Source organism: Myotis myotis, unplaced genomic scaffold (assembly GCF_014108235.1).
Source record: "Myotis myotis isolate mMyoMyo1 unplaced genomic scaffold, mMyoMyo1.p scaffold_m19_p_16, whole genome shotgun sequence".
Taxonomy (NCBI): domain Eukaryota; kingdom Metazoa; phylum Chordata; class Mammalia; order Chiroptera; family Vespertilionidae; genus Myotis; species Myotis myotis.
The window spans coordinates 16,747,165-16,773,517 of NW_023416320.1; the positions used below are offsets into that span (position 1 = coordinate 16,747,165).

Sequence of the window (26,353 nt, forward strand, 5' to 3'; positions counted from 1 at the left end):
CATATATTCATTCTCTCTCTCTCTCTCTCTCTCTCTCTCTCTCTCAGTCTGTAGCAGAGCTGGCAAAGAGAACCTTATCAGGGCCAGTGTAGGCAGCATTGAGAGCCACACACCTTACCTGTGAGTTTAGAATACAAAGAGGAACAAAGCCCCAGATTTTACTTATTCTAGGGCTTAACTGGGGTGCTGAGTCTGTGTATCTAGATCTAATAGACCATACAACCTGGGCCATCAGCTGCCACCAATCCATCCTGTGGGCCACTAGGTGGAAAGGCCCCCAGGACAACCAGCAGAAGCACACCCTCCCCATCCCCACCCTCTCAACCCTGCCCCAGGCCCCAACCTGCCCAGAAAATTCATTAGCAGCAGTGATCCATGTCCAGTCTCAAGGCTCCCAAGAAATTACAAACAGTGTCTCTTCTTATAAGGGTTAAAATCTTTAGTCCTTACCCAAATCCTTCCCATCATCAACTGTTCAATGCTAAATAATATCCAATCTAAATAATTTCTAGAATGCCAACAGATTCTAACCCCACACTAATGTTTCTCCCACTAGGCAAGAAAAAATAATCAACTGACCTTGGACATCAAGGAATCCCACTATATAAGTAATAAAAGCAGGCTTTCCTTCTCTGTTGCATAAGTTACAAAATTCTTAAAATATAAGTTCAAATATATATTGGGTATAATCAGTAAGAAATAAAGGCAGGAAATTTTCAGTACTTTCCAATTGTAGGCATGTAACTCTAAAAATGATTGGATATAGCCTAGTATGTAAACTGTTATTAAATTCTATACTTTCCCGTGTGAAATCACCGTGGCATACCTTTGGTATAGTTTTTCAAAACATCTGTGACTCAGGAATTTATCAGGACCACTTATAAATAGTGAATACCTTACACTTAAGAGTTACTAGTAAGTCCCACCCGGCCGGCATGGATCAGTGGTTGAGCGTCAACCTATGAACCAGGAGCTCATGGTTTGATTCCTGGTCAGGACTGTGGGCTCGATCCCCAGTGTGGGGCATGCTGGAGGCAGCCTATCAATGACTCTCTCTCATCATTGATGTTTCTATCTCTCCCTCTCCCTTACTCTCTGAAATCAATAAAAATATATTTTAAAAGAATGAAGTTCCATTTTCATGAAATCTTTTCCTAGAGCATCACCCACTCCTTCCCCTCTAAACCCAGAGATGTTTCCTACCGGCATCATTCTTTAGCATACTGTCTTGAATTGTCTATAAACCGATGTTGATATTCTACATGCATTTGTTCAAATAAATATTTCTTTGATATAATGTGAGCAAGGTCCCCACCCTTTTGGAGCACATGTTCCAAATCCTCTGGTGGGATACCAGAGCTTGCAATGGCGAGGACGAGCGGTGCTATATTTTTGTCTTCCCAGCTTTACTGAGATATAATTGACAACTAAGTTTGTAATGTATTTAAAGTATATTTAAAGGTGATTTGGCCCTGACCAGTTTGGCTCAGTGGATAGAGCGTCGGCCTGCGGACCAAAGGGTCCCGGGTTTGATTCCAGTCAAGGGCATGTAACTTGGTTGTGGGTATATCCCCAGTGGGGGGTTGTGCAGGAGGCAGCTGATTGATGTTCCTCTCTCTTCGATGTTTCTAACTCTCTATCCCTCTCCCTTCCTTGCTGTAAAAAATCAATAAAATATATATTTTTTAAAAAGGTGATTTGACATATTTATACATTGTGAAAGGATTCCCCCAATGAATTAATAGACACCTCCATCACCTAACATATTCACCTTAGTTTTTCTCTTCTACTCTCTTAGCAAATTTCAATTATTCAATACAGTGTTACCAACTACAGTCACCATGTTCTACAGTAGATCCCCAGACCTTATTCATCTTATAACCGAAAGTTTGCAGCTTTTACCAACCTCTCCCTGTTTCCCTGACTTTCCAAGCCTTGGCAACCACTTTTCTACTCTGTTTCTATGAATTTGACTTTTTATTATTATTATTATTCCACACATAAGTAATACCATGCAGTATCCGTCTTTCTCTGGCTTATTTCACTTAGTGTAATGCCCTCCAGATTCACCCGTGTCGTTGCAAATGTCAAAGTCTCAGCGGCTTAAACACAAACAGTGTGTTTCCTACTCACACAGGATCCAGTGCACATACACAGCTGGGGACCCCCACGGGGTCAATCGGGCACCCAAGCCCGTCTACCTGGATGGAGGCCCTGTTGTCCCCAGGGGCTCAGGGTCAGGGAGAGGTGGGGTGCCTAGGTCCTCCCTACCGAGCTGACTGACTCAGGAAGAGTGAGAGACTCCTCCGCAGGTTTCCTGGGCCAGGGCTCATGGTAGTGACTACATCACTTCTGCACACTTTCCACTACAAACCGAGGGCCCCTGGCCACACCCAGCTCCCAGGGAGGCTGGAACGGTCTAGCTACATGCCCAAGAGGCAAAAGAAATGTGTTTTGATGAACACAGTGTTCTCGGCCACAGAGAAAGTTCTAGTATGTTTAAGAAATAAACAGTTGACATAATAGAGCAGGGCTGGGACTAGGATGGAGTGAACGAGGCTCCTACAATACAAAATATAAGGAGCTGCTTACACGTAGCCTAAGGCAAGGATATCTTTAAATTATATATATATTTCAGAATGGAAGAGAGAGGGAGAGAGACATAGAAGCATCAGTAATGAGAGAGAATCATTGATCGGCTACCTCCTGCATGCCTCTCACTGGGGCTCAAGCCTACAACCTGGGCACGTGCCCTGAATGGGAATCAAACCGTGACCTCCCAGCTTATAGATCAACACTCAACCACTGAGCCATGCCAGCGGGCTGAGGCAAGTATATCTTGAGATCTATGCCATAACTGCCCCCTTCCTCTCCTCCCCCTATCCTGGACAATTGAATACAGAAAATGGAAAAAGAGAAATATGCTGCTTTAGATACAGTTATCGGGAAAGGAGCTGTTCTTTCTAGACAGAGTTAAGCAGCAAATGCAAAGGTCCCGAGACAGGAGCAAGTTTCCTGTTTGAGAAACAGATAGAGGTCAATGGGCCTGAGGCGCCTGCAGAAATAAGCAGACCAAGTCACACAGTCTTCCGGGCTGACGAGGCGTTGGGCTTTATGTCAGCTATAGATGAAATCCACTGCAGCATTTCAGCGGTGACAGCAAATGCTCTGACTTCTGTTTTATGACCAATGCCTCTGGTCACCCTGTGGGGAGCGGGTCACAGGGAGATGGGCTGGAAGGCTGCGGATGTGGTACAGGGCGGAGATGCTGACGACCTGCTCTCCAGCACATCCATAGGCTGAGAGAAGAGTGATTCAAGATATACTGGAGAGGGACACAGAAGTAACAAGTGCTGCTGAGAAAACGAGGAGCAAAGGTTTAAGCCACGACGTGGATATTCATGTCACGCGGAGGCAGGAGAAACAGAAGAGAACGTTGTGTCTCTCTGTTTAGCTCATGAGCTCCTTAGGGATCAGGGAGATGCTTCTTGTGTGTTCTCAGCAAGAATAATTCAACAAAGTGTTTTTCAAAGAAAGTAATATATATTATCAAAGCCTCAAGGCAATGTACACACCATCTCCCACCTACAGAATTAGCATCAGTACACCGTTCTGAAGGAAGGTTGGCAATAAGATCTGAAGTCTCACCTTTCCTTCTCGGTGGTTAAGACCACGGCTGAGTCAAAGGCCTAGATTGACTCTGCCACTTATTAGAGATCGGTGATCTTGGGCAAAGTACTGACTCTCCTGTGCCTCAAGATTCTTCATCTATAAAAAGGGGAAGAAATAGAGCCTACCTTACAAGGTCATTTGAGGATGAAATGAGATCATATGTAGCCTCAAGAACTATGCATGGTACATAGTAACTGCTCAATAAGTGCAATGATTACAGTATATTAATTGTTATATCTAGGGCTGAAATGGTTCCTAAGGAAAAGATATACAAGAATGTTCATAACAGCATCATTATTAATACTGAAAAGTTAATACTGGAATGTTTAACTGTCCAACAACAGGGACATGGATTTTTAAATTTCATGGTTATCAATAACTTATGATCCAGGCATTATAAACAATATCATTAAAAGAGTTAAGATTATGTGCTTATGATATATTGTTTTAAAGTATTCTATTTATGGGGAAGGGAAGGAAACATCTGGAAATATAAAAACCAAAATGTTATCACTGAGTGGAAAGATGATTGCTAGCTTTGTTTTCTTCATTATGTTTTCGGTTTTCCAAATTTCCAACAATGAATTAAATGTTGGTTTGTATTCATAAAAAAAAAAAAATACTCCTCAGCTAGTGGCTTTTTTAAACCAACAACTTATGTGAGCATGGTGTCAAGTCGTTACCACTTGCTTCCAGGACAAAACACCTAAATGTCTCAACAATATGGGGGCTTATCACCAAAATAACTTTTAAAACCAAATGAAAGAAAATGGAGTATGAAGGACATGAACTACTAGCCCCTAACCAGTGGATACAGCTCATCTGGTTTCTTAAACACATCCAGGTCAAAAGGAAAAAAATTCCTTCTCCAGAACCTTCCATCAGGAAAGACTCCGTGTGCATTCCCAGCCCCGTGTCCCTCGCTGGCAACATAGCCAGTGCCTTGTGTTCACACCGTTGCCCTCTCCAACGTCCTGGGAAGGCACTCCACTCCTTAGTGCTGTACTTCTCCGGCAGCGGCTTGCTAGAGTCGTGTATCAAATATGTTTATATTCAAAATCTCTAACGTCCTCTCCAATTTGGTCCTCCCTATGGATGTCTGTGTAAATTAAATGTTCAATTTGAAATTATTAAATCTACATATCATGGTGTCTTTCATTGGGTGGTACCAAAAACTACACCGATAGTGGCTTTCTTAGTAGCAATAAGCTAGGTTTCTAAATGGATAAAGGAAAGATTTCTGTAATTGAAAGAGCCAGCTGCATCTAATAAGTAGGAGAATTTTTTTACAACTTTGCCGTCACTTCCTCACTAAAAACATGTAATATCTAGACCCTTTCCTCATCTGCAAGTCAGACTGCGCTGCACAACCAGCCACCAACGGGTCTGGAGAGCGCACTGCAAGTGGCCAGCTGCCATTCAGGTCAAGCTCGGGGAAACTTTAATCCTTCTCAGGTGATGTTACTTGTGTTCTACAACATCCAGTTGATCTCCTCAAACATTTTCCTTCCTCTCCTCTCTAAGCCTTCCAGAGAGTGTTTAAGTAGCACAAAGTACTGTTTTCCTACCCAATGAGCCTCAGATTACACCAGGCCGGAGCTACTGTATGCTCACTCGGTAGCTTCTCTGAAAGCTGTTAACAGAAAACATTATCAGAAGATGTCTAATAGAAGTCAGGTTTTCAGAAGGTTTGCATTTCATTCTTGTCAGCAGGAGCCAAAAAGATGTTTTGGATGTCAGGCTCCCACTACTGTTTCAGTAGCAGAAACTACTCATTGGAAGACTTCACCTCCTCCATCTGACAGGCAAAATCGTTTGACACAAATCAAAGCATTTCATTCACTTATAGTGAAGTTGATCCACTGGCTGGCCAGACCCGGACCAACTCCTTACTCTAAAGACTGGCAATTAAAGGGAAAGAATTAAGTGCATTGTCTGCTTTTCCTATAATAACTATGTTTCATAGGAATAAAATATCTATGGCTAAAATTAACTTTTTAAATTAATTTATTTATTTTGAGAGGGGGGGAGGGGGAGGGAGGGAGGGAGAAAAGAAGGGAGAGAAAATGATTTGTTGTTCCTCTTATTTATGTATTCATTGATTGATTCTGTATGTGTCCTGACTGGGGAATCAAACCCACAATTTTGGTGTATTGGGACCACGCCCTATCTGGCCAGGACTGAAATGATTTTTAATAAAATTTCAGCTAGCACATGTGAAAGGAATAATGAAAAATTTTTTAAGATCACTATTTGTAACTCCTAATCAGACATAGATAATTAATAGAAGAAACCATTAGCTAAAAGGTTAATAGGAACCTTAAAATGGAAGGATCAGGCTGTTACCACATGAACCCTTGATCAATCTCAGCATCACTAAGAATGGCACATGGGGCCTTGCGCTTCCTGACTGGTGTAAAATGAAGCACACAGCACCACTTGCGGAAGTGTTCCAGTCAAAAAAGTGGAACCTGAATCTAATCCAACCTTCAAGGAGACTTTCAAGTTTACAGATAATATGGAGGATATTTTAAAAATACAGAAAAAGTCAAATGACCCCCCAGGAGGGAGAAAATGGAAAAATCCAGAATATTAGACAGTCTGCAAAAAAACTGACCAGGGTTTTTCAGTAAGTCAATGGCATAGAAAGATGGGTAGGAACGTCCTGATTTATAATCAAAGAAACTTGAGGGACATATCAACCTAGCCATGTGTGGCTATTACTCAAATGCTGATTCATACACACCAGCTGTATAAAGATATTTTTGAGACAAATGATGAAGTTTGATTACATACTAATTAAGATGTGTTACCAAGGAATAAGCATATTTGCAAGAAATATACATAGGATGAAAGGACATATCTGGGCTGTGCTTTAAAATAAATATTTCGTAATTGACAGGATACAGTCAAGAATCACATCAGCCACTGCATGACTTATTGGCCACTAGGAGTGGTATGACTGGCCTCCCTAACTCCACAACAAACTAACCTCAATCCACTAATGGTGCCTCTGGGAACCACCACTGTCCACTATCAAACAACATTTGGTTTTTCAAATTACTTAGTCTCTTGACCCTAACAAAGTTTCTCCACTATACTGAGCTGGTGGAAGGAGGGTGACCACAAAATATCTTTCACCAGTAGAAGGAATGTTATGGATAGGACAGCTCTGACTTCTCTCACAGCATTAAACAGATATCCAGATCCTTAGATAAATACAAGAATTCAAGTTAGTTTGCTCATTCCAGTCACCCAACCTACAGCTGTTCTTGGCCATGTCTTCCCAGAACTAGCTCCCTCAAAATTCTTCTATAAGCCTGACCCTGAAACACGCATGCACACTCACTTCCAAAGAAAGTGAATTTCTAACATATCATCAAGAAGCAAAGTGTCAAAATTAGCATGAACTGTAACCAAGTATTCTCCCACCTACAAGAACTGCCCAGAGGACATAAGTCAAACACTAGGTCTGCCTTCATTTAACGCAGATTTACGGATGGTAACCTGGGTGCCCCAGGTGCAGTCCTTCTCCATCCACTGGGCTGCCAAGTGTTTCTCATTCGAATAGAGAGTCTTCAAAGACCAATCATGGCAGTAGAAGAGCTGAGAAAACAAATCCCTGCGTTACCCCCAAAGGTCTACTTCTGTGGGGGTGACAGACATAGGATGTGTCACTTCGTGATAGGGATATTAACCCCACTCTGATTCCACTAAACTGGAACCTGGTCTTGAAACTGAAGCAGTGTGATAGACTAAACATGCAAGTTGAGGATGATATAGCACAAATTCCTCAACATTAGAAACCAGCTTTGCCTACAGCATGGAAGGTGAATAACAAGGGACAAGAGAGTTTTTTAATCCTACATCAGACTTTCATTACTTGAGGGGAGAGAAAACTTTAAAATAAAAATAAACTTTGGATTTTTTAAATAAAATCAGACAATTTCCACCATTCTCAAAGGGTTGAATCATTGAAAGAAATGGGTTTCTCCATTAACATTAAAGAGTTTGGCAAACAATTTATTGGGAAGTATCAATTTGAACTTGTTTGGGCAACCCCGAATATTACCAGTTGCTTAATTTTTTAGGCATGCCATTTATGGAAAACATCCTTAAAAAACAACCAAACAAACAAAAAACCCTAATGTTTTCCAAGTGGCTGTAGAAGCTGGAATCCATCCCCAGGCTAATGCAATTCCTAGCTTCAATATCTGCCTTCCAGATATTAAAACTGAGAGGTTGGTTACATTTGCCTTTTGACGAAAAGGTCTTGTATAAAGGAGATTAAGGACGAAACCCAGAAATGCTCAGACTGAAAGCTCTCTTTATGGTTCCTTTTCCCCTCCCTCTCTGTGAGGATGTTAAGACGATGATGGCATCAATCTTAGTGGAGAAAGCAGAGCAGGCTTGCCACCGGAACCTACAGGGGAAAGCGAAGCAAACACAAATCCTACAGAAAGTCAGAGAACAAAGCACAAGGAAAAGAATGCAGAGTGTGCCCTCTATCGGTCTGAGCGCTCTCATTGTGGAGTGGCTGCTTGGCAAGTGGTATCCAGCAATAGGTGAGAGGCTGAAGCCCTCGCTGTGGAAAAATTCCAAATGTGCTGACCCAGCAGCAAGGATCCAGCAGCCCATTTGGCCAGAACCGAAGAGGGTTTAGCCTGGTTCTGTCCAGTCTATGAACTGGCAGCATGAAACATACAAGTCACACCAGTGCCGGCACCATCTGGCATCAGCTGGAAGATTGCAACAGCGATTGCTAAAACTATATCATTGCTTTGTTAATGCGGTCAAAATTAGACCATATGAAAAGTTTTAACAGAGCTCCTTATGCTGTCTATTTATTTTGTACTTTCATAAACTTTTTAGGGAAATGGAGAGGAGACTTTAACAACTATTGTCTTGGAGTAAGGAGTATTAGCCAAGTAGGTATTTACTAAAATAAATCTTGAGATGGTGCTCCCAATGTGTCCTCGTATTGTAAAGTATACTCATGGCGAGTGGCTAGAAACCGACACACAGAACATGAACTTGGAGAACAAATTTCTGTATCAGCGTGAAGCAGCCAGTTGGCATCATGCTAATTAAGAAGGTTACCTTCTATTTCTTTAATCATTGCTTCTTAACGTGTTGAAGGAAAGATGAACTGTGGGCCACTTTGATAATTCAGCAAATGCTCTAGATCCTCTCTCTATATATACTCACCCCCCCAAAAAACAAAAAAGCTTCTCCTTCTAATTATAGGAGACACAAAAACACTGTCCCCACCTCTGGAGTCCCCAGTGAAGAAACCTTACTCAAAATAAATGTTCCAACCAAGCCTAACTCTGTTTTATAAGTGTGCTTAATATCCTCCAGTGGGTGATGAAAATGAAAAGGTTCTGAGTAAATTGTAAGGCTTTCCCAACAACTATATAAGGGGGATAGCTACCTATAATTAGTTTCTAGGCTTTAGAGTAAATGTAAGAAATATTTAATAACTTTCCTCTAATCCTGATTGGTTATCTGATTGCATCCTGATGGCTAAAATATGTGTGTATACATAAAATACGTATATACACACACATGCATGAGTGTGCACCCACAGACACACACACATTTGTTCTGGCTATGGGAATACAGAAATAAAAGAGGTTCCTATAGTTCATATACAAGATTGATTTTTTAAAAAATAATAAATTTAGCCATATTAATATGCAAATTTTGCCAGATCACACTTCACCCCCTTGGCCCTCCGTTACTTAATATCAGTTGTGTTATTAGCATAATTATGAGTTGTAGTTCGTTCTAAGGCTGAATAATAATCTGTGGACCAAAGAACTTTAAATGGGTACAAAGGTGATTTCTTTCCTTTTTTTAAATGAGTATTTATGTTGAAAGTGTACAAGAAAAGCCAGGCAATTCAGGAGGGTTGAATTCTAGTTCTATTTCTTTTCAATGTAACTGTTAGTTTTTATAAAATCACATTTATTTCAGTGAGAAGCTCATCTTTCTAATAAGTCAACCCAGTCTCAACTCTTTCAAAGGTAGTGAATTATCAGTGCTCTCCTGAAAGTCACAATACAAGAAACTACATAGGCTACTCACACCTACAAAAGAACTTGTTCTAAAATGCGCACGCACACACACACGCCTCTCACAGGTATCTCTACATAGCTAGATTTACACTAAAGTCATAAACATAAGGACATAGACTGAATGTTCTCCTGCACGAATTGATCTATGTTATTGATATGATTACCTTTAAAAAGATAAATACCGCTTCCTTTTATTTTCCCCTAAGTCATCGGTTCTCAACCTGTGGGTCGCGACCTCTTTGGCGGTCCAATGACCTTTTCACAGGGGTCCCCTAAGACCATCCTGCATATCGGATATTTACATTATGATTCGTAACAGTAGCAACATTACAGTTATGAAGTAGCAACGAAAATAATTTTATGGTTGGGTTACAACACGAGGAACTGTATTTAAAGGGCCAGAAGGTTGAGAACCACTGCCCTAAGTGCTTATTCATATAGACAAACTATTTTGGAGCAAAAAAAAAAAAAATCCCTTATTGACTCTTTCTCTAAAAGAAGTGTTTTTAAAATATAGGTTACCCCCACACACAGAGTTTACCCTACCCTGCCCCAAACTCACCTGTCATTTGAGATACTCTATCATTCAAATTATAAACAGATGTGTAGGTAAAAGACTCCATAACAGAAGCCACAAGCATGAGTCTATAGGAGCTAGTGTGGGGCTGTAGAGGACAGAACATTGGGGACATCACTTACAGGGTCATCAGAGTCAGAGCAACTCAACCACATGCAACCCACAGGCACTAACATTCTGTGAAATCCTGAAGATTATGAAGAGAGGACTACAAGATGAGGACTGGGCTGGGGATGCTTTTATACATCAGTGTTGTTTTGTTTGTCTTTCAACTCTAAAGAAGAATATAGTTAACAGTGAGTGTATACTCATTGTCTAATCATTCATTCAAAGTGCAACTATGTCCAAAGACCTTTGACTTAAAAAAGTTCTCATGAAGTGACCAAAATCATTTTAATGGGAAATAAACAAAACCTCATAGTCAATGACTTTTTTTTGTTCAGCCACAACTTGTGGAGGAAGCATTCTTTAGACTTCGTTTAGGGGAGTATCAAGATGAATATGCTGAAGTTCTGCCAAAGAGGAACCTAAAATATAGTAGTAAGATTTATGGCAAAATAACCAGACTAGAAGTGAAAATAAGAGTTCTTTAAGAGCAGCACCAAAAGTTAAGAAAACAGGAAAATTCCAGGAAGGCTTCGCAGAGGCAGTGACGTTTTAGCCAGGGACTACCACATGTTCAACAACATGAGAACACATGGCGTGGTTGGAAATCAAGTAATCTGGTATTGCTTAAGCGTATAGTACTTTCAGGGTGGTGGAAGGTTGGAAACAGGCTGCGGTCAGATGATGGGGAACCCTGAATGCAATGTAAAAAAGGCAGTTGATATGGAGACCTGGAAGGTTTGAGGTTTATTAGAAGAGAAGTCACATGATCATGGATGAGGAAAAGTCAGTGTGGCAGCCATCACTGTAAAGGATGAAGTGAGGAAGAAGTGGATGCTGGGAGATGAGAGTCAGTGAGGGTCTGAGCTACAAAATACCTTTGGGAATGGAAAGGAAAGGGTGGATATGAACAGAATTTCTGAGGTAGACTCACTAGGACTGAATGAACCAATAAAAGAGGAAATAGGAAAGTCAAATCCTACAGTGTGGCTTCCAGCCTTTACACATAGAAACCCCATGAATAAAAATAAGAACACAGGCAGAGGAACACATTTGGGAGAGGGCATAAAAAATAAAAAGAAGTTATCAAGTTTGAGTGTGCATGAAATGGAAAACATACCCATACAGGAAGGTGCATGGGATATCTATCCATATAGGAAGGTGCATAGGTTATCTATCCATATAGGAAGATGCATGGACTATCTATCCATATGACAGTAGTTGGGAAATCAGAGGGTAATATATTCTGAAGCTCAAAAAAAATCATTTATTCTAAAAAGAAAAAAAGTTGGGACTTGAGTTGAAGGGCTCTATGTGTAAATAACAATTCAAGATATAGGGATCCCTATATCCCTAAGATATAGGGATGGGTGCAATCTCCAAGGGAAGAATAAAGAAATAGTAGTCTGTGCCTATTCCAAATGAGGGACATAAGAGAAGTGGGCAGAATGTGGAGGCAAAACTAGAACATGAGCCACTAGCCAAAGAAAGAGACTTTTCTGGATAGGAATGATAAGATATCTCCCGAGGAACAAGTAACAGGACTGCAATCATGTTGGTGGAGTTGGCAATGAGGTGAGTACTGGGTATGGATGACATTAAACACACACACACACACAAAACCCACAAAACAAAACAAAACACACTTTCCTGAAATGAAATGAACGAAAGAGGACTGTTAAGCAAAGGAAAAGAGAAGTGAAAAAAAAGGGGGGGAAGACTGGAAAAATCCCTGGGGAAGGAGATGAAGAATTTTAGAATTAGGGGGCAGCAGCATGCTTGAAAAGAAAGTGAGTGATACAGAAAGTCCTAGAAGAGAGAAGAATAAGGGTTGGCCTTGGAAAAACTGAAAATGCTCTACCCTTTCTTACTCATTCCCTCTCCTCCTCCTCCTTCCCATCCCTTGTCTCCTGTCCTGTACTGTCAACCTGGATGAGAGAAAGATGGAAGGGAAACAAGAACTGAGAAAGATAAGTGAAAATCCTTTTTAGTTGCAAAAACCCAATCCCTTATAGTCATACCATCCCCACCCCTCTTCTTGACACACACCCACACACCTAAATATACACACACACATATACCTGTAGGCTTATATACATGCCCTATCATATAAATAGTTAGGTCTGTAATATATGCACTTGAATATTAATTTCACCCTCCATATGTATTCTAGCTAAAATATGAAAATTTATATACATGGTTATGTAACACTATATTTACCTAAGGGTGAGTCCTTGATTGCTGCAAATCCTGAGGGAAAATAATGAATATCATGATAATTTAAAAAAAGGAATGTTTAAAACTCTGTCTTCATATGAGAGCTTACCATCTCCTTTCAGCAGAGTGGTGATCAAGTGATATATCAAAAGATGTCTGTCACCTCTTTCCTGGCCTTGGGAGGGGTGAGAATACTTATTTCTGGGGGGAGGGGGAGGATGGATTAAGAGGCAGCCGTTTGGGAGGAGAGAAGTTAAAAGTAAAAAGTAGCCTGGACAATCCATAAACTGGCCAGTCAGTCTCTGACTAGATCAAGAGGTGGTTTTGCATTAAGGAATTAGAAGTGTCATTTCCAACTTGTGATTTCTGCAAATATTGGATTCCACCCAAGCTGGATATTAAAAGCAGATACAGAAAGCCAGGATTAAATGGAGGCCTGGGAGAGCGTTACCTATTCTGAATCACTTCCAAAATTCCAGTAGCTAACTAAGGTGTTGGTTGGGGCATGGCGCCTTTCTGACCCCCGTGCACTGCTAAGACACTAGCTGGAAAAACCCAGAATCATGGGGGAAGAAAAAGCAGCCCATTAACCAAAGAAAAGAAAGAACGTGTTTATGTTGCAAAGTTAAACATCACATCAGCTTTTCTGAAATATTTGGAACTTAAAGGAAGTAAGCATACAAAATGTATTTCGAAGCTTTTTTGTTTAAGTGCAGGTTAATATGTTCCATGTGCCATTTCATATTTTGAGAGAATACTGTGAGGAATAAGCTATCACTCAAAGTATGTGTAAAAGCAAATATCTCCAAATTTCTTCATTCCATTTGTAAAGATGCAAATTAGTCTAGCCCTCTAAGGTGTAAGAGAAAACATTTGTTTTTTACCAACCTCAGTTGCTAGAAACACACCACACAGTTTGTGATCAATACTTCAGTTTCACGGAAGAAGCCAATTCTAATCTTAGGAAAATGAGATGCTCCCACACTTCAGTATGGAAAAGGCTACGGCAGGAAGCACTTGTTACACCGCGCCCTTTACCATCAGACCACCAGGAACACCAATTACAGGTTTGGGGGCCTTGCTGCTTTTAAAGAATTTTATCAAGAAGTTCTCATAAAACCCTGGTTAAAATATGACTGAGCATTTAAACAGAATGAGAGATATAAATATAAGTCACTATGTACCAGGCTCAAGAAATCCCAGGGGCCTATAATAAAGTTATGATGTGTCTATCCACCTCTCAGTAATTCAGCCTGAAATGTGGCTTACAACCACTACAAAAAAGAAAACGAATCAAATAAGCCAGTTTACCATACAAATAAAATCATGAGAGGTCCAAAGACAGAAGCAGGCAGGAGGGGTTAACAGTAGCTAATAATGACTATGCATTTGAATGGGAGGTGGGTAAGGGGGGCCAATGAGGTATGACTGTTAACATATAGACAGCACAGGAGTTGTCAATCAGCTTTTCAAAACGTTGACACGTGTCTCCCCTCAAGATATTCTCAGTATTGTGTTCGTGCCTAATTCATTTTCAAAATTATTGCTGCTGGGCCCTATTAGTGTTTATCAAATGCACTTTTATTTTAGAAATGTTTCTAACTAAAGGGGAAGAAAGATTACTCGGGGTTGCGTATGATGGTCTCCCCCAGAAAAAGGTTTGTCCAAAAGGGGGGAAGGTCGGCATTCTAGTCTCTAAATCCTCTGGCTATATTTTGAAATAAAACATAGAGTTAAACGATATATTTGCTCTCTATTCCAGACTGGATGCAATTGATTTTAACTGACTAAATTATCTGATCTCTGCCAAGAATTTTATTTCATTAAGAAAATGATATTATAGCGCATCTGAGATCATAGAGCAGACTAAACATAATGCCAAAGAAGCTCTGAGAATGCTCCACAGTGAAGGGCTGATTATTTGCAGATGGGATATGAAAAAAAAAAAAAAAAAGTATCAGATCCCAGGCATTAGCCTAACCAATCCTGGTATCACTACTGCCTACATGGCAGCACAAAGCCAAGAACAGAACTGATCTTCTGAACCACAACACCTTCTTTTTTTAAGGTACTAATCACTTTTCTTCCTGGAAAGTAATATTTAACTGCCACTATTCAAAAACACAGGGAAAAGGGGAAATGTTGGTACCACAATGGGCTCTAGCATGTCAGCTGTCACTGCGGACATGATTTGGCCTGTAGTCAGGCACTCACCAAGGAACTCATTTAAATCCATCTCCTTGGGGGAAGCCAATTGTTTGGTATGCGCAACAATTGGTGTAGGATCAATCAGTGGACATGAGATCAATTAAAACCAGCTTAAGTTTGTGAAGAGGAACAATTCACACAACCTGAGTTAGATCTCTATTCATTCCAAGACTCTCACAATGCAATCCTTAAGCTTCCTTGCAAAGCAGAATAGCTACTATCACCCTACACTGTCTAGCCAGCCCTTTAAGTAGTTCCACTTTTAATTAAAAACACAGTACCCCCTTTGTTGGCACAGATAGTGTGGTCACTTTTAAGGACCGCAGTTATTTTAGCCAGAAACTTGGGGTTTGGGAAGGGACATCTGCTAAGAAATAAGAGGTGGGGGAGGGGAGGGAAGTACACTTTGATAGAATTTTATTTTTCTTTACAACCCTCCCAATTTACATGTACTTGAAAGCATTTGAATTTTATGAAATTGAAAAGTTGGTTTGGCAAAAGTTACCACTGCAGACTTTAGGACCGGGTTGCTAAATGTCAGCACTTGGGGGGTGTGGAGGGTATGAGATTTTGCTAAAGCGGCTTTGAAATAAATAGGCTTTGCCTCGATACCTAAGAAGGCAGAGCAGGACTTAGAGATGGCACGGGAGAGAAGCATGCAGTATCGCTTCTGGCCGCAGGAGTGCTGTAATGTCACTCTCCACGTTAAACTCTACAGACACAATGCGCCGGATTCTTCCCAGCTCAACCGCAACCGGGCAGACTGTGTGGATCAGAAAGACATCCCTGAATTAGCAAGTCCGCTAATCAGCAAGAACTTGGCGGAGGGTTTTCTGATATTTCTGTATTTCTCAAACTCTAAGCACTTGACTTTTTCGACCCAGTAGACTGCAACTTCTGCTTCTAAGAGGGGGGAAGTAGGGGAAGCCTCTCCAAACACTGTCGACCACAGTGTAATCAAAAATTGCCAACTCAACCAAATAATACCTCGAAAGAAAACACTGGGGCAGAGAAAGGAGCCAGTGGGAGGGGCGGAGAAGAGGGAGACAGGACTTTTCCAAGACTAATATCAATATCAAACTCTCATGGCTTCTGGGAGACATTTCTCCCTAGTATTTTTATACAGAAAAGTCTCTAAAAATAAGCATTTCCAAATGTCAGAGAGGAGAGAGAAAGAGCAAGAGAGAGAGGAGTCTCCTTGTAACCCACAGGTTTGCAGCGTCCGCTGGAGCGCAGGCTGGGGAGGCTGCACGCCACGGGTTATCTCCGGCTCTGCCCTCGGCGGGGCCAGCCTCCAGCCCCGCGGGTAGGTGCGAACAGCTTAACGACTTCCTAAAGAAACTGTGAAAAAATTAGGGTGCGAAAAGCTCGCTCCAAAATCTGGATGCAGGACTGGAGATTCCATAAAACGAGTTATAAGCAAATCACATCACAGGTCGAGCGAGACGTTTACAGCCCAGAGGAATCAAGATCTGTTGACCTCAAGGCAACTCCTAACCGCGCCAAAGTTCAAATTGCTTAGATGGCCGTGAAGGGCGGCTGCGCACCTCCCAGGAGCGGGCAGTGCAAGGTGTAGGAGGGTTGGGAAAGGGGGGTGCGGGGGGGGGGGGCGTTAAATCCCGCAGAAGACTTTACTGCGCTTAGCAGCTCTTCCTCTAAACGCAGTTGGATTAGCTACAGCCACAGCGGGGCTGCGAGGCAGCGCTTGGCGCTCTAACTCTGCAGGAGGGCTCGCGCTCTGAAGCCTTTCTGGAGGCTTCCACTCGCCTACTCCGCAGCTCACACAAGTGATGGAGAGGGAGGGAGCGGTTGAAAAGCCGCAAGTGAATTTCATGGAGAACAGAAACCTCTCTCAGAAACAGCTGCTTCGTGGAGAGAAGTAAAGGGAGAGGGCAAAGCCCGGCCTGTCCCCAAAACATCACGGGACTGGCAAGCTCTCCCCCAGAAAACCTGCTAGCCAGCCCCTGCTCAAGGCAGACAGTTCCGTGCAGCAGCTCATGCAGCCTGAGGCTCCAGAAAAAGCCATCAGTGCTGCCCTTTTCCTGGAAATGCAGGTCCTCCGCCTCGGCTTGTGCCCTCCGAGCCGCTCTCCCGCGCCCTCGGTTACACGCGCGCACACGCGCCGTTCGGCCGTGCCCAGAGCGACCTGGGGCCACGATTTGGGGCGCACGTGCGCGGGGGAAGGTAGGGCTGCAGGGGAGGCGGTCAAACGGACTAAAAGGAAAAGGAGGCAGAGAAGAACAAGGAACCTGGGGGCCAAATAAGAAATGAGACCAAAGGAGAGAGGAATTCGGAGGAGACGCGCGGCGGCGAACCTGGGCAGGACCACTCCATGGAGCCCCGAGCACCCCACGGAAGCCGGGCTCCCCGCACGAGGCGCCCGGGTCGGCCACACCTTCCGAGGACGGGAAGACAGCATCGCGCAGGGCTCCGCGTCCGGAGAGTGGGGAGCAGTGGTGTGCCCTGCAGTGGGGGGCACTGTCCTGCTCCCGGGAGCCCAGGGACACGGGAGGGAGGGAGGGTCACGACCCGCCCTCCGTGCCACGCACCTCGGGGGGAAAGCACCCACCTCGCTTACTGCGCCTCCATCGGCTGCCCTGGCAGTGGCTGTAATCCATGCAGTTCAGGATGATGAGGGCAAAGGAGAAGAGGCGAAACTGCATCTGGGCGGCCGGGCGGGGGAGAGGCGCCTCTCAGAGTCGGGGAACTGGAGGGCTCATCGGAGGAGAGGAGCCGGCGCTGCCCGCTGGTGGGAGGACGCGGAGGGGGAGTCGCCAGGAGCCCGAGGACAGCGCTGGTCAGTCCCGCGCGGCTGGCATCTCCCCGCCTTGACCCTGAGACCAGGAGGAGAGACGGGCTGGGTGGGGGGTGGAGAGCCCCCGGGAGGCAGCCGCCTCTGCGCGCGTCCCAACTTCAGGAGGGGCGGGCGCTGGGAGCGAGCTCCTGGCCAAGCACTGGCCGCGGAGCAGCTTCACCCGAGCGCACAGCTGCCTCTGACCAGGGGCGGGAGGTGATTACAATCAGTAAATTAGCCACCTCCGCGGCGCTGGAGGCCCCGACCCGGGGAAAGGGCGCGTGCGGCTCTCCAGGGAAAGGCCAGCGCCCCCACGGCACAGAGGGCGCGGGGCTCGGGGAGCGCTTTCCGGCCCCTGGGTCCCAGGGTGGGACCCCCAGGCGCCGCGGTCGCGGGGGTCGCCCGCCGTGGGCACTTACGTCTCGGGCGGTGCGGGTGCCTAGGCGCGGCGCCCCATCCCGGGCTCGGAAGCCAGCCGCCCCGCTAGCACGTGGGCCGGGGGAAAGTTAGCCGGGACCCGCCGGGAGCGCCTGGCAGCTCGGGATCCCGGCCGCCGCCGCGGGTTCCCAGTGCGCGGAGGGTCCTCCGGGCGGGCGGCGCCCGGCAGGAGCGCGGCGGGTGCTGCGTCCCCGCCGGGGACTGCGATCCTCGGACGAGGGGCGCGCCCGCTCTCACTCCCTGGGTCCCTGTCCAATGGGGCGGCTTCCCGAGCTCTCTCCGCAGCTACTTCACAGCTCAGGTTTCTCCCTTTCTAAGCGGAGACGACACGCTCGCGGGCGGCCGAAGGGATGTGGCGAGCGCACTTTCCGACGGAGATGCAGCCGGCAGTGGCTCAGGATGCTTCTATAAGTAGGTGGTGCTGTGGTCCACGGCATCTAAGCCAGAGCTGCCTAGGAGTTCCTGGGTCCTAAAGCCAGAAAGTCTCAGGTTTCCCTGAGGTCCTAAAGCGCGCTGACAGCCTCCAGCTAGCCTAACCCCAAGCGAGCCCCCTCCGGGCTTTCCTGGAGTGGGTAGCAGGGGTGGGGGCGCCCCCTGACCTTGCTAGGCTGGGGAGCCCAGCGGGCTTCACCCCCAAGGCGTCCTCTCGGGCACTCCGCGGGCGGTCCCAACCTCAGCGCCGTCCCTCCTGCAGAAGGCTTCTGTGCTGCCGCTTCCGATGGGAGGAGAAAAAACCCTTGAGCCGCATTCCCAAAGATGCCACACCTGGGCCACTTGTAATTGACGTTTTGGACTGATTATGGGAGCGTTTTGTACCATTTTAATTTTCTTTTCCATGCCTTCAGTTTCAGATGTTCAGAAGGTGGAGACTTGAGTCAATCGTATCGTAACAATAAGACTACTGTATTAGAATAGTCATGTTTATTAACTACTGCATTATTGCCTATCTATAACCATTTCTACCAACATCACTATTGCATAGCAAGACTTAGGTGCTAAGAATTCCCTTTATGCTCGTCTGAGTTGCCTAAATCTGCGTTGCGATCACTGGTTCCATTTCCTAGATAAGGAAAGTCGGCCCCTGAGACTGGCCCATAGGGCTCAGAGTTGACAAACACATTGCAGAAACAGAGGATCTGTTTCTCTGCTCCCAGAGTGTTTGATTTTTATCACAGAATTTGGAAGCGATTGGAAACAGTTCAGCTTAGGGAGTGGGTGACACAAACATAATGACTTGATGTTGCAGTGAATGGCCCTCCATCATAAATACCACTTCCCCCCCACTCACGTATATGCACACACCAAATTCATGGCACTTCTAAAGCAGTTTAACCCAGGGGAGAATACGGCCTTCTCCAGATAAGCCCTCTGTCTTCATATACAGCTTTAATAACCAAGAACAGTGGTTATCAGCGTCTTTTCAAATCTTTCAGAGCAAAACTAAGCACAAGACCCAGTAGATCTAGCTCTCCCACTAACCAGCAGGGTCACTTTGGGCATTTCTCTGGCTCTCGGCTTCTTGGCAATATTTTTAGGAAATTAGACCAAGAACTCTTCCATCTCTGTTATGTTCTGGCTTACAATCAACGGTCTATTTGCATCAAGAAGTTTGCTATGGAGTCTAACCAGTGTGAGGACAAACCATTGACGGGTTTTCAATGTAGAAAAGTAAGTCAGCCACTCCCCTCCTTAAATGTACAGCCCACTTTCCACCTTCTGTCTTCAAAGATTACTTCCATAATTTTAATCATTTGGGTTTCCCAGATGGCATTTTTTAAAACCAGAGATACTTTTCAATTTAGTGAACTCCCAGATCCGTTTTGGAAAGGAGAATTTTCACAGCACTGCTTCTGTTGGAGATTGGTTAATGCTCTTAATAAGATAAGGATGGGCTCTGGGAGAAAAGATGATGCCTAATTCCTTTCTTCTTGTGCTTCCTCCTGGTCTGTCTCTGCTTTTTAAAGGATACCACTGATCCTCAAATATCTGTCACACTTAGTTCTTGAAGTACTTAATCTCTTTGGGCCTAGTCTGTTGATAATGCAGATTTTTTTTTTTCTTTTTGCCATTCACTGAATATTTTTCCTGATTTCAAGACTCCAGGAAAGATCTCACTTCTAAAAAATACAGCTCTAGTGGACCCTAAATTATTAACTTTAGTTCTGTATTTCTGTTTCCTTTCATTTCTAAACCCTGAATGTGTTGTTGAGGCCGAGTTCATAGTTTCTCCATCTTGGAGGCTCAATAGACTTTTTCTTCAAACTGAGTTTAGATGGCGGTTTCATTAAACTGGCTTTGTAAATAGACATATGCCTGGTGTCTGTTTACAGAGAAGCATACAGATGAGGTGGACTTCATAACACTCATGGGTGATAGAGATGATTAACTGAGGGCAGGGATGGGGGAAAATGTTACAGATGTGAGGCAACTTGTGTACTTTACTTTTTAGACTTGTAATTCATTCATACAGCTAAACTTCAATCTCTAATAAAGGACATAGGGGGGAAAGGTTCTGCCCCAGCCAGCCAGTTCTCCTCAGAAACAACCAATTATCCATGATTACCTTCCAGGTTTTGAGTATACTTCCAGAGATATGTTGTGTTTATCAGGAAAATGTGTGTGTGTGCATACACACAGTCATGTGTTGCTTAACAACAAGGATACATTCTGGGAAATGAGTCCTTCCTTAGGTGATCTCATTGTCCTACAAACATCAACTAGAATACTGTATTCACTAATATGCACCTCAATTTTTTATGCATCTGAGTTCATTCAATATCAGTTCATAAAGGACTTTCCTGTTCCACATATTATTTCATTGTCCAGTTGTATTTAGCCAGCTCCCTACTGATGGATATTTAGATGGCATTCATTCTTTTTCTGTTGTAAGCAAAGCTTTAACTAACCTTTGCACGGGTCATTTTATCTTTTCACTATAAACTCCTAAAAGTGGAAAAGTTGGATCAAACAGTTGAATGTGTGTGTGTGTGTGTACATGTATATGTATGTATTTTTAAAATTACCTTCCACAGAGGTTCTATCAAATTACTGTGTATGAAAGTGTCTGTCTCCCTACAAACCAACCAACATGTTTTGGTCCTTGATACTCCTAGGCAAAAAAAAATGGTATCTCAGTAGTTTAAATTTTTATTTCTTTTCTTCTAAATAAATTAATGTGTCTTTAATATACTTAAGTAAGTTATATTTCCTTTTCCATAAACTCTCCATGATGTTGGCGACCTCTTTTTATATGTTGTCATTAATTTTTGTTTTGTAGAATACACATACATCTATATATATAAAACCTAATATGCAAATAGACCAAACAGCGGAACAACTGAACAACTGGTTGCTATGACATGTGCTGACCACCAGGGGGCATATGGAACATGGCAGGTGTTGGCAGCAGGCGGCAGAGCACGGAAAATGGAGGGCGACGGCCACAGTGGGTTGGTGGAGTGGGTGAGCAGGGGTGCCAGACCAAGGCGGGGCACCAGTCACTGTATTCAGGGCAAGCCTCTGGTGGTTACTGAAAATTCTTTGCTCTCACACTGCGGTCCCACCAGGCGCTCACACCCGCTGCCAGCGCTGGCCCTGCTCACACCCACTGCTGACGCCAGAGCCACTGCTGGCACCCACTGCCGGTGCCCAGGGCCAGTCCTAATCGCTCAGCACCATCAGCGGGTGTGAGTGGTGGCTGCTGGTCCCAATTGCCCCTGAGGACTGCTCCATGTCCCCCTGCTCCTGAGGGGCGATCAGCAGCCACTACTCGCACCTGCTGAAGGCACCGGCCCACTCACACTTGCTGCTGGTGGCAGGCAGCAGCAGGAATGGGGCTGCCAGCAGATGGGGGGGTGGGGGGCGGCGTGGGGGGGGGGGGCCAGATGGCACAGAGGATGGGCCAAGATTCACCCCTGTGCCCACCGCAGCCTTGCAGCCCACAGTGCCTTTTAAGGTGCACAAATTCATGCATTGGGCCCTAGTAGAAATATATTATCTTTTGAGATTTGCATTTATCGATTGTTGTGGGAAGCAGCAATTTCCTGGTGTTTATCTATGCCGCCATCTTAGTTTCTCCTTGAGATTTGAATTTCATATGTTTTCCTGAATTTATCTCACTTGCCTCTTAACCCTGCTTTTAATGTATATCACTATGTTGAAAATTATAAAATATTTTTATGTAGTTAAATTTGTCAGCCTTATCTTGTATAGCTTCTATGTTTGTGTAATACTTATAAAAGCTCTTTCCCATGCCAGTCTTCCTAAATTTTCATTTGTCAATTTCCACATACTTTTTTTAATGTTAAAAACTATAAGATATTAGTGATTTTATGGCTGTATGACATGGCTACGTTAGAATGGATTTAACATTTTCTGAATCTTTCCTAAACATTTTTGTTCACAGATTGGTTGTCTTTGGCTCTGACTCTCATTTTCATTAGCTAATTGATTTAGAATTCTCTTATCTTTTATGTTATCAGATATTCATATTCTCTGATTTAAAGTTTCCCACATTCTTATTCATTGTTGAAATTTGTTGATACTGTACTCACTCTTCTGGTCTAGAATTTATTCACTAATTACTTTGGAATAAATTACATCATTTTTTGCCATTGTATCATATTGATAGTATAATTTTTTTTCTGTTAAATATAAGCTGAATGTCCATTTTGTTGGTTGCATGTAATAGCCTATGTTCATTTGTCATATTTTGTATGAAATAATTAAATTCATTAACAGGAAAGATCTTCAACAAGGTCACTGACCAGTCCTTATCCAGGCCAATTTGTTGTTTTTAAAAGCCACACCATAATCACTTATTTAACATTTGAAAAATGTGTAAATATTTGACTCCTCCAAATGTTAATACTGTGCTCTGACACTCAAGAACTGGTCTGCGGGTGATGTGATAAGGCCCGTTTCTCATCTGCTCTCCATCCTCATGGACGAGGTCCAGGAGGCCCCCCTCAAAGGAAGTCCCACTCTGACCAGCTCATAAGAGAAATCTCAAGATTTGACCTCAAGTTTTCAAATTACTTCCTTTCTTTAATCTTGTGTGTTCTAAACTCTTTTGAACTACAGTAACATGTGTCATTTCCATTCTTTTTTGTGGGAGGAAGTGTTACTACACCCAGTTAATAACAAGAGATACATAAAGATTCTCAGCCATTTTAAGAACAGACTCAGTTTTCATTAATGCGAAGAGAATATCTCTTTTCGCTGCAATACTGAGATGAACAATGGAATAGGGAAACCCTAAGAGCAGGAACTACCTTCCCAGAACTTTTCTCAGTACTAGTATCCAAAATAGATATGCTTCTACTAAGCCATCGGTTTGTCTTTAACTTATGGTTGTAATGAATTGCATTATTGAACAAAACAAATTCGTGGCAAATGTACAAGACAGATAGGCTTTTTACTGGTCTCATTTCTTGCTGCATTTTATGCTTCTATTCTTATTTTCCTTTTGCTATGTTTTACTTGCCTATTTTTAATGTATTATAATTTGCAATATTATATGCATCTTTATAAGCCACTTTAACTTTGGAACAATATACAACATTCAAAAAATAATAATGCATACATTACATTCATAACGATACAAAAGTATAAACACAGCTCAGAGAATCAGCCAGAGGGTTCTTCTAGTTGCTGAGTGTGTCTACTCTATTCTTTCCAGAACTGAGGACATAACCATGGTGTGAAGTTGGTGATCCACTAGCCCCACTGGGAAATGGACCCAAGCCAAAAGTCCACTAATTACCTAGTCTTCATCAGCCCCTTCTTTTGACATTCTGAATGTCAAGAAATTAACAGTGGTTCTCCAAAGTCTGGTTATTTCCCCTCCCTGCAAACACATTCATCTGAGTAAAGGGCCCAGGTCCTGTTGGGGAAGGCCAGGAGAAATTCACAGCGAGGGTCCTTGCTCAAGAGGCCTGACCTTCTCTTCAAGGAGCTCCGGGATGTGAACTGGCTCAAGCCTGGGATTAGTTAAGGGCTGTGACTCTCCAGTGTGGTGACTCAAGTTACATTTCCATAAGTCAAACTTTTCTGTTACACAAATAAAGTAAGACTTTAGTAGGCTGCCCCTCTATTTCAGTTCTAGGGGGAACGTAAGTTATAAATATCAGTGACAATTATGTAACACAGTTCTAAATAGGCAGCATTGCTTGTATATTTGGTACCCTTCGCCTGTGTCACACTGTAGTTTTTATGATGCTTTCAGATGGTAGAAATGAGTCAACATTGGAAAGTTAAGATTGGAAGTATATCAGAGTCCAAATGGACCAAGATGATAATATTTTGAGGAAATCAGAAGCACCCACACCATCTATCGAGAGAGAGAAAGATCATGAGAAGTTGATCCATGTCACATCAAGAAATATAGGTTTGCCCTAGCTCATTTGGCTCAAAGGCTAGAGCAACAGCCTGCGGACTGAAGGGTCCCAGGTTCAATTCCAGTCAAGGGCATATGCCTGGGTTGTGGGCTCGGTCCCCAGTAGGGGGCAGCCGATCCATAATTTTCTCTCAACATTGATGTTTCTATTTACATCTTCTCCCTTTCTCTCTCTGAAGTCAATAAAAATATTTTTTTAAAAAGGAAAGAAATACAGGTTTGCTTATCCCATTCCAAACACTATCCACACGCAGAGGACAATGGAAGAACGAGGCAGGAAACTGGGAGAGTGGACAACAGAAACCAGGGACCAGGAATGATGGAGCACAGATCAGGGTTTTCAGAGAGAAGGCTTCCAGTTCCTAGGAATGGCCAGCTAAATTATTTGAACCAACTGTCCTGCTGGAAACCACTAAAAATGCTGATTATAATAACATTTTTTCCAATAGCCACAAGCAGCTAGTAAGATAGTAAAGAATAACAGGCCAAACAAGAACTCAGGATGATAAGTGAGCACAAAAGCCACTTTATTCTGAGGCTGTTTGACCAACATAAAAATGTGAATTTTCATTTTTTTTTCAGGGAAGGTTAAATAGTAGCTTTAGAGTCAGGGTGGCTCAGCAGTAAAGCCGCCTTCACCACACCTTGCATCCCAGACTTTCATTACCTCGGTGGTCTAGAGACCCTCAGGCATTGAGTTGGAAAAAGCTGATCCTCTACCTCAGTGGTTCTCAACCTCGGCTGCACATTAGAATCACCTGGGAATCTTTTTAAAATCCTGATTTCTGGGCCTCATCCTCCGTAAATTCTGTTTCTTTGTTATGGGATGGGGCCACAACATTCGTAACAAAGAAACAGAATTTCCGGAGGATGAGGCCCAGAAATCAGGATTTTAAAAAGATTCCCAGGTGATTCTAATGTGCAGCCGAGGTTGAGAACCACTGCTCTACCTGTACTGATAGTGCCCACAGGTGCTGGCAGAAGCAAATTTAAAACCTGCCTGGGCTCAGTGGTTAAGTGTTGACCTCTGAACAAAGAGGCCACAGTTCAATTCCTGGTCAGGGCATATTCCTGGGTTGCAGGCTCAAGCCCCAGAATAGGGCATGCAGGAGGCACCTGATCAATGATTCTCTCTCATCATTGATATTTCTCTCTCTCTGATCAATAAAATATATGTATTTTTTTAAAAACTGCCCAGAATAAAGTACCTTTATCCAGAAGTCATATTAGTTCTGTGAATAATTTTTCAAATATAATAAGCAGCACAAAATTTAAGATAACTAGACATATAGACACAAAACAGTCTCTGTGGACAAGAAGCAATAGACCACAGACCCTTGGTATAACCAGGCAAACTACAAAACAATTATACTTTAATGTGTTTAAAGAAATAAAAAAAAAAACAAGCTTGACAATATCTTCAGGGGGTAGAATTGATAGTGAATGGAGATAGGGGAAAAAAGGCTAAGAACAATAAAGTTCTGGGGAGAAAAGAAAGGACTCTGCATCCATACATGCCTATAAAATGAATAACATCCGTAACTGCATTATTTCCATTGAAATGCACTCTTAAGCCCTTCCTATGTGGCAGGTATCTGCTGTTTCTGCATGTCTGTTTTCCATTCTCCCTTCCTCTCAAACAGCAATTTTATTTCCACATGCAGTGTGTCCATTTACAAGGAAGCCTCACCTTCCTCCAGACTCCAAGAGTGGTAAGGTGACCGCAGCCTGGCCAATGGAAGCATTCCATTCCCCCAGTTACTGTAATTGATTCAGCAATGGACTGTTTCCCAAGAGAGACCAATAAAAGTAGAACGTTTGCTGGAACTCCCAAGAGAACTAAAATTGCTGAGATCACTAAACAG

General features: G+C 43.3%; 1 protein-coding gene across 1 annotated transcript in view; it reads right to left on the reverse strand.

The window, feature by feature from the left end:
* The window catches only part of RSPO2 (R-spondin 2), a 143,100-nt gene extending 124,617 nt beyond the window's left edge, over positions 1-18,483 (reverse strand). Inside the window, exons 1-2 of the mRNA XM_036338698.1 lie at positions 18,073-18,483; positions 17,429-17,693 (exon numbers count right to left, since the gene is read on the reverse strand). Of these exons, the coding sequence (XP_036194591.1) occupies positions 17,429-17,522 (94 nt within the window). The 5' untranslated portion in view covers positions 17,523-17,693; positions 18,073-18,483. The remainder of the gene's footprint in view (positions 1-17,428; positions 17,694-18,072) is intronic.
* Positions 18,484-26,353: the final 7,870 nt, after the last annotated feature.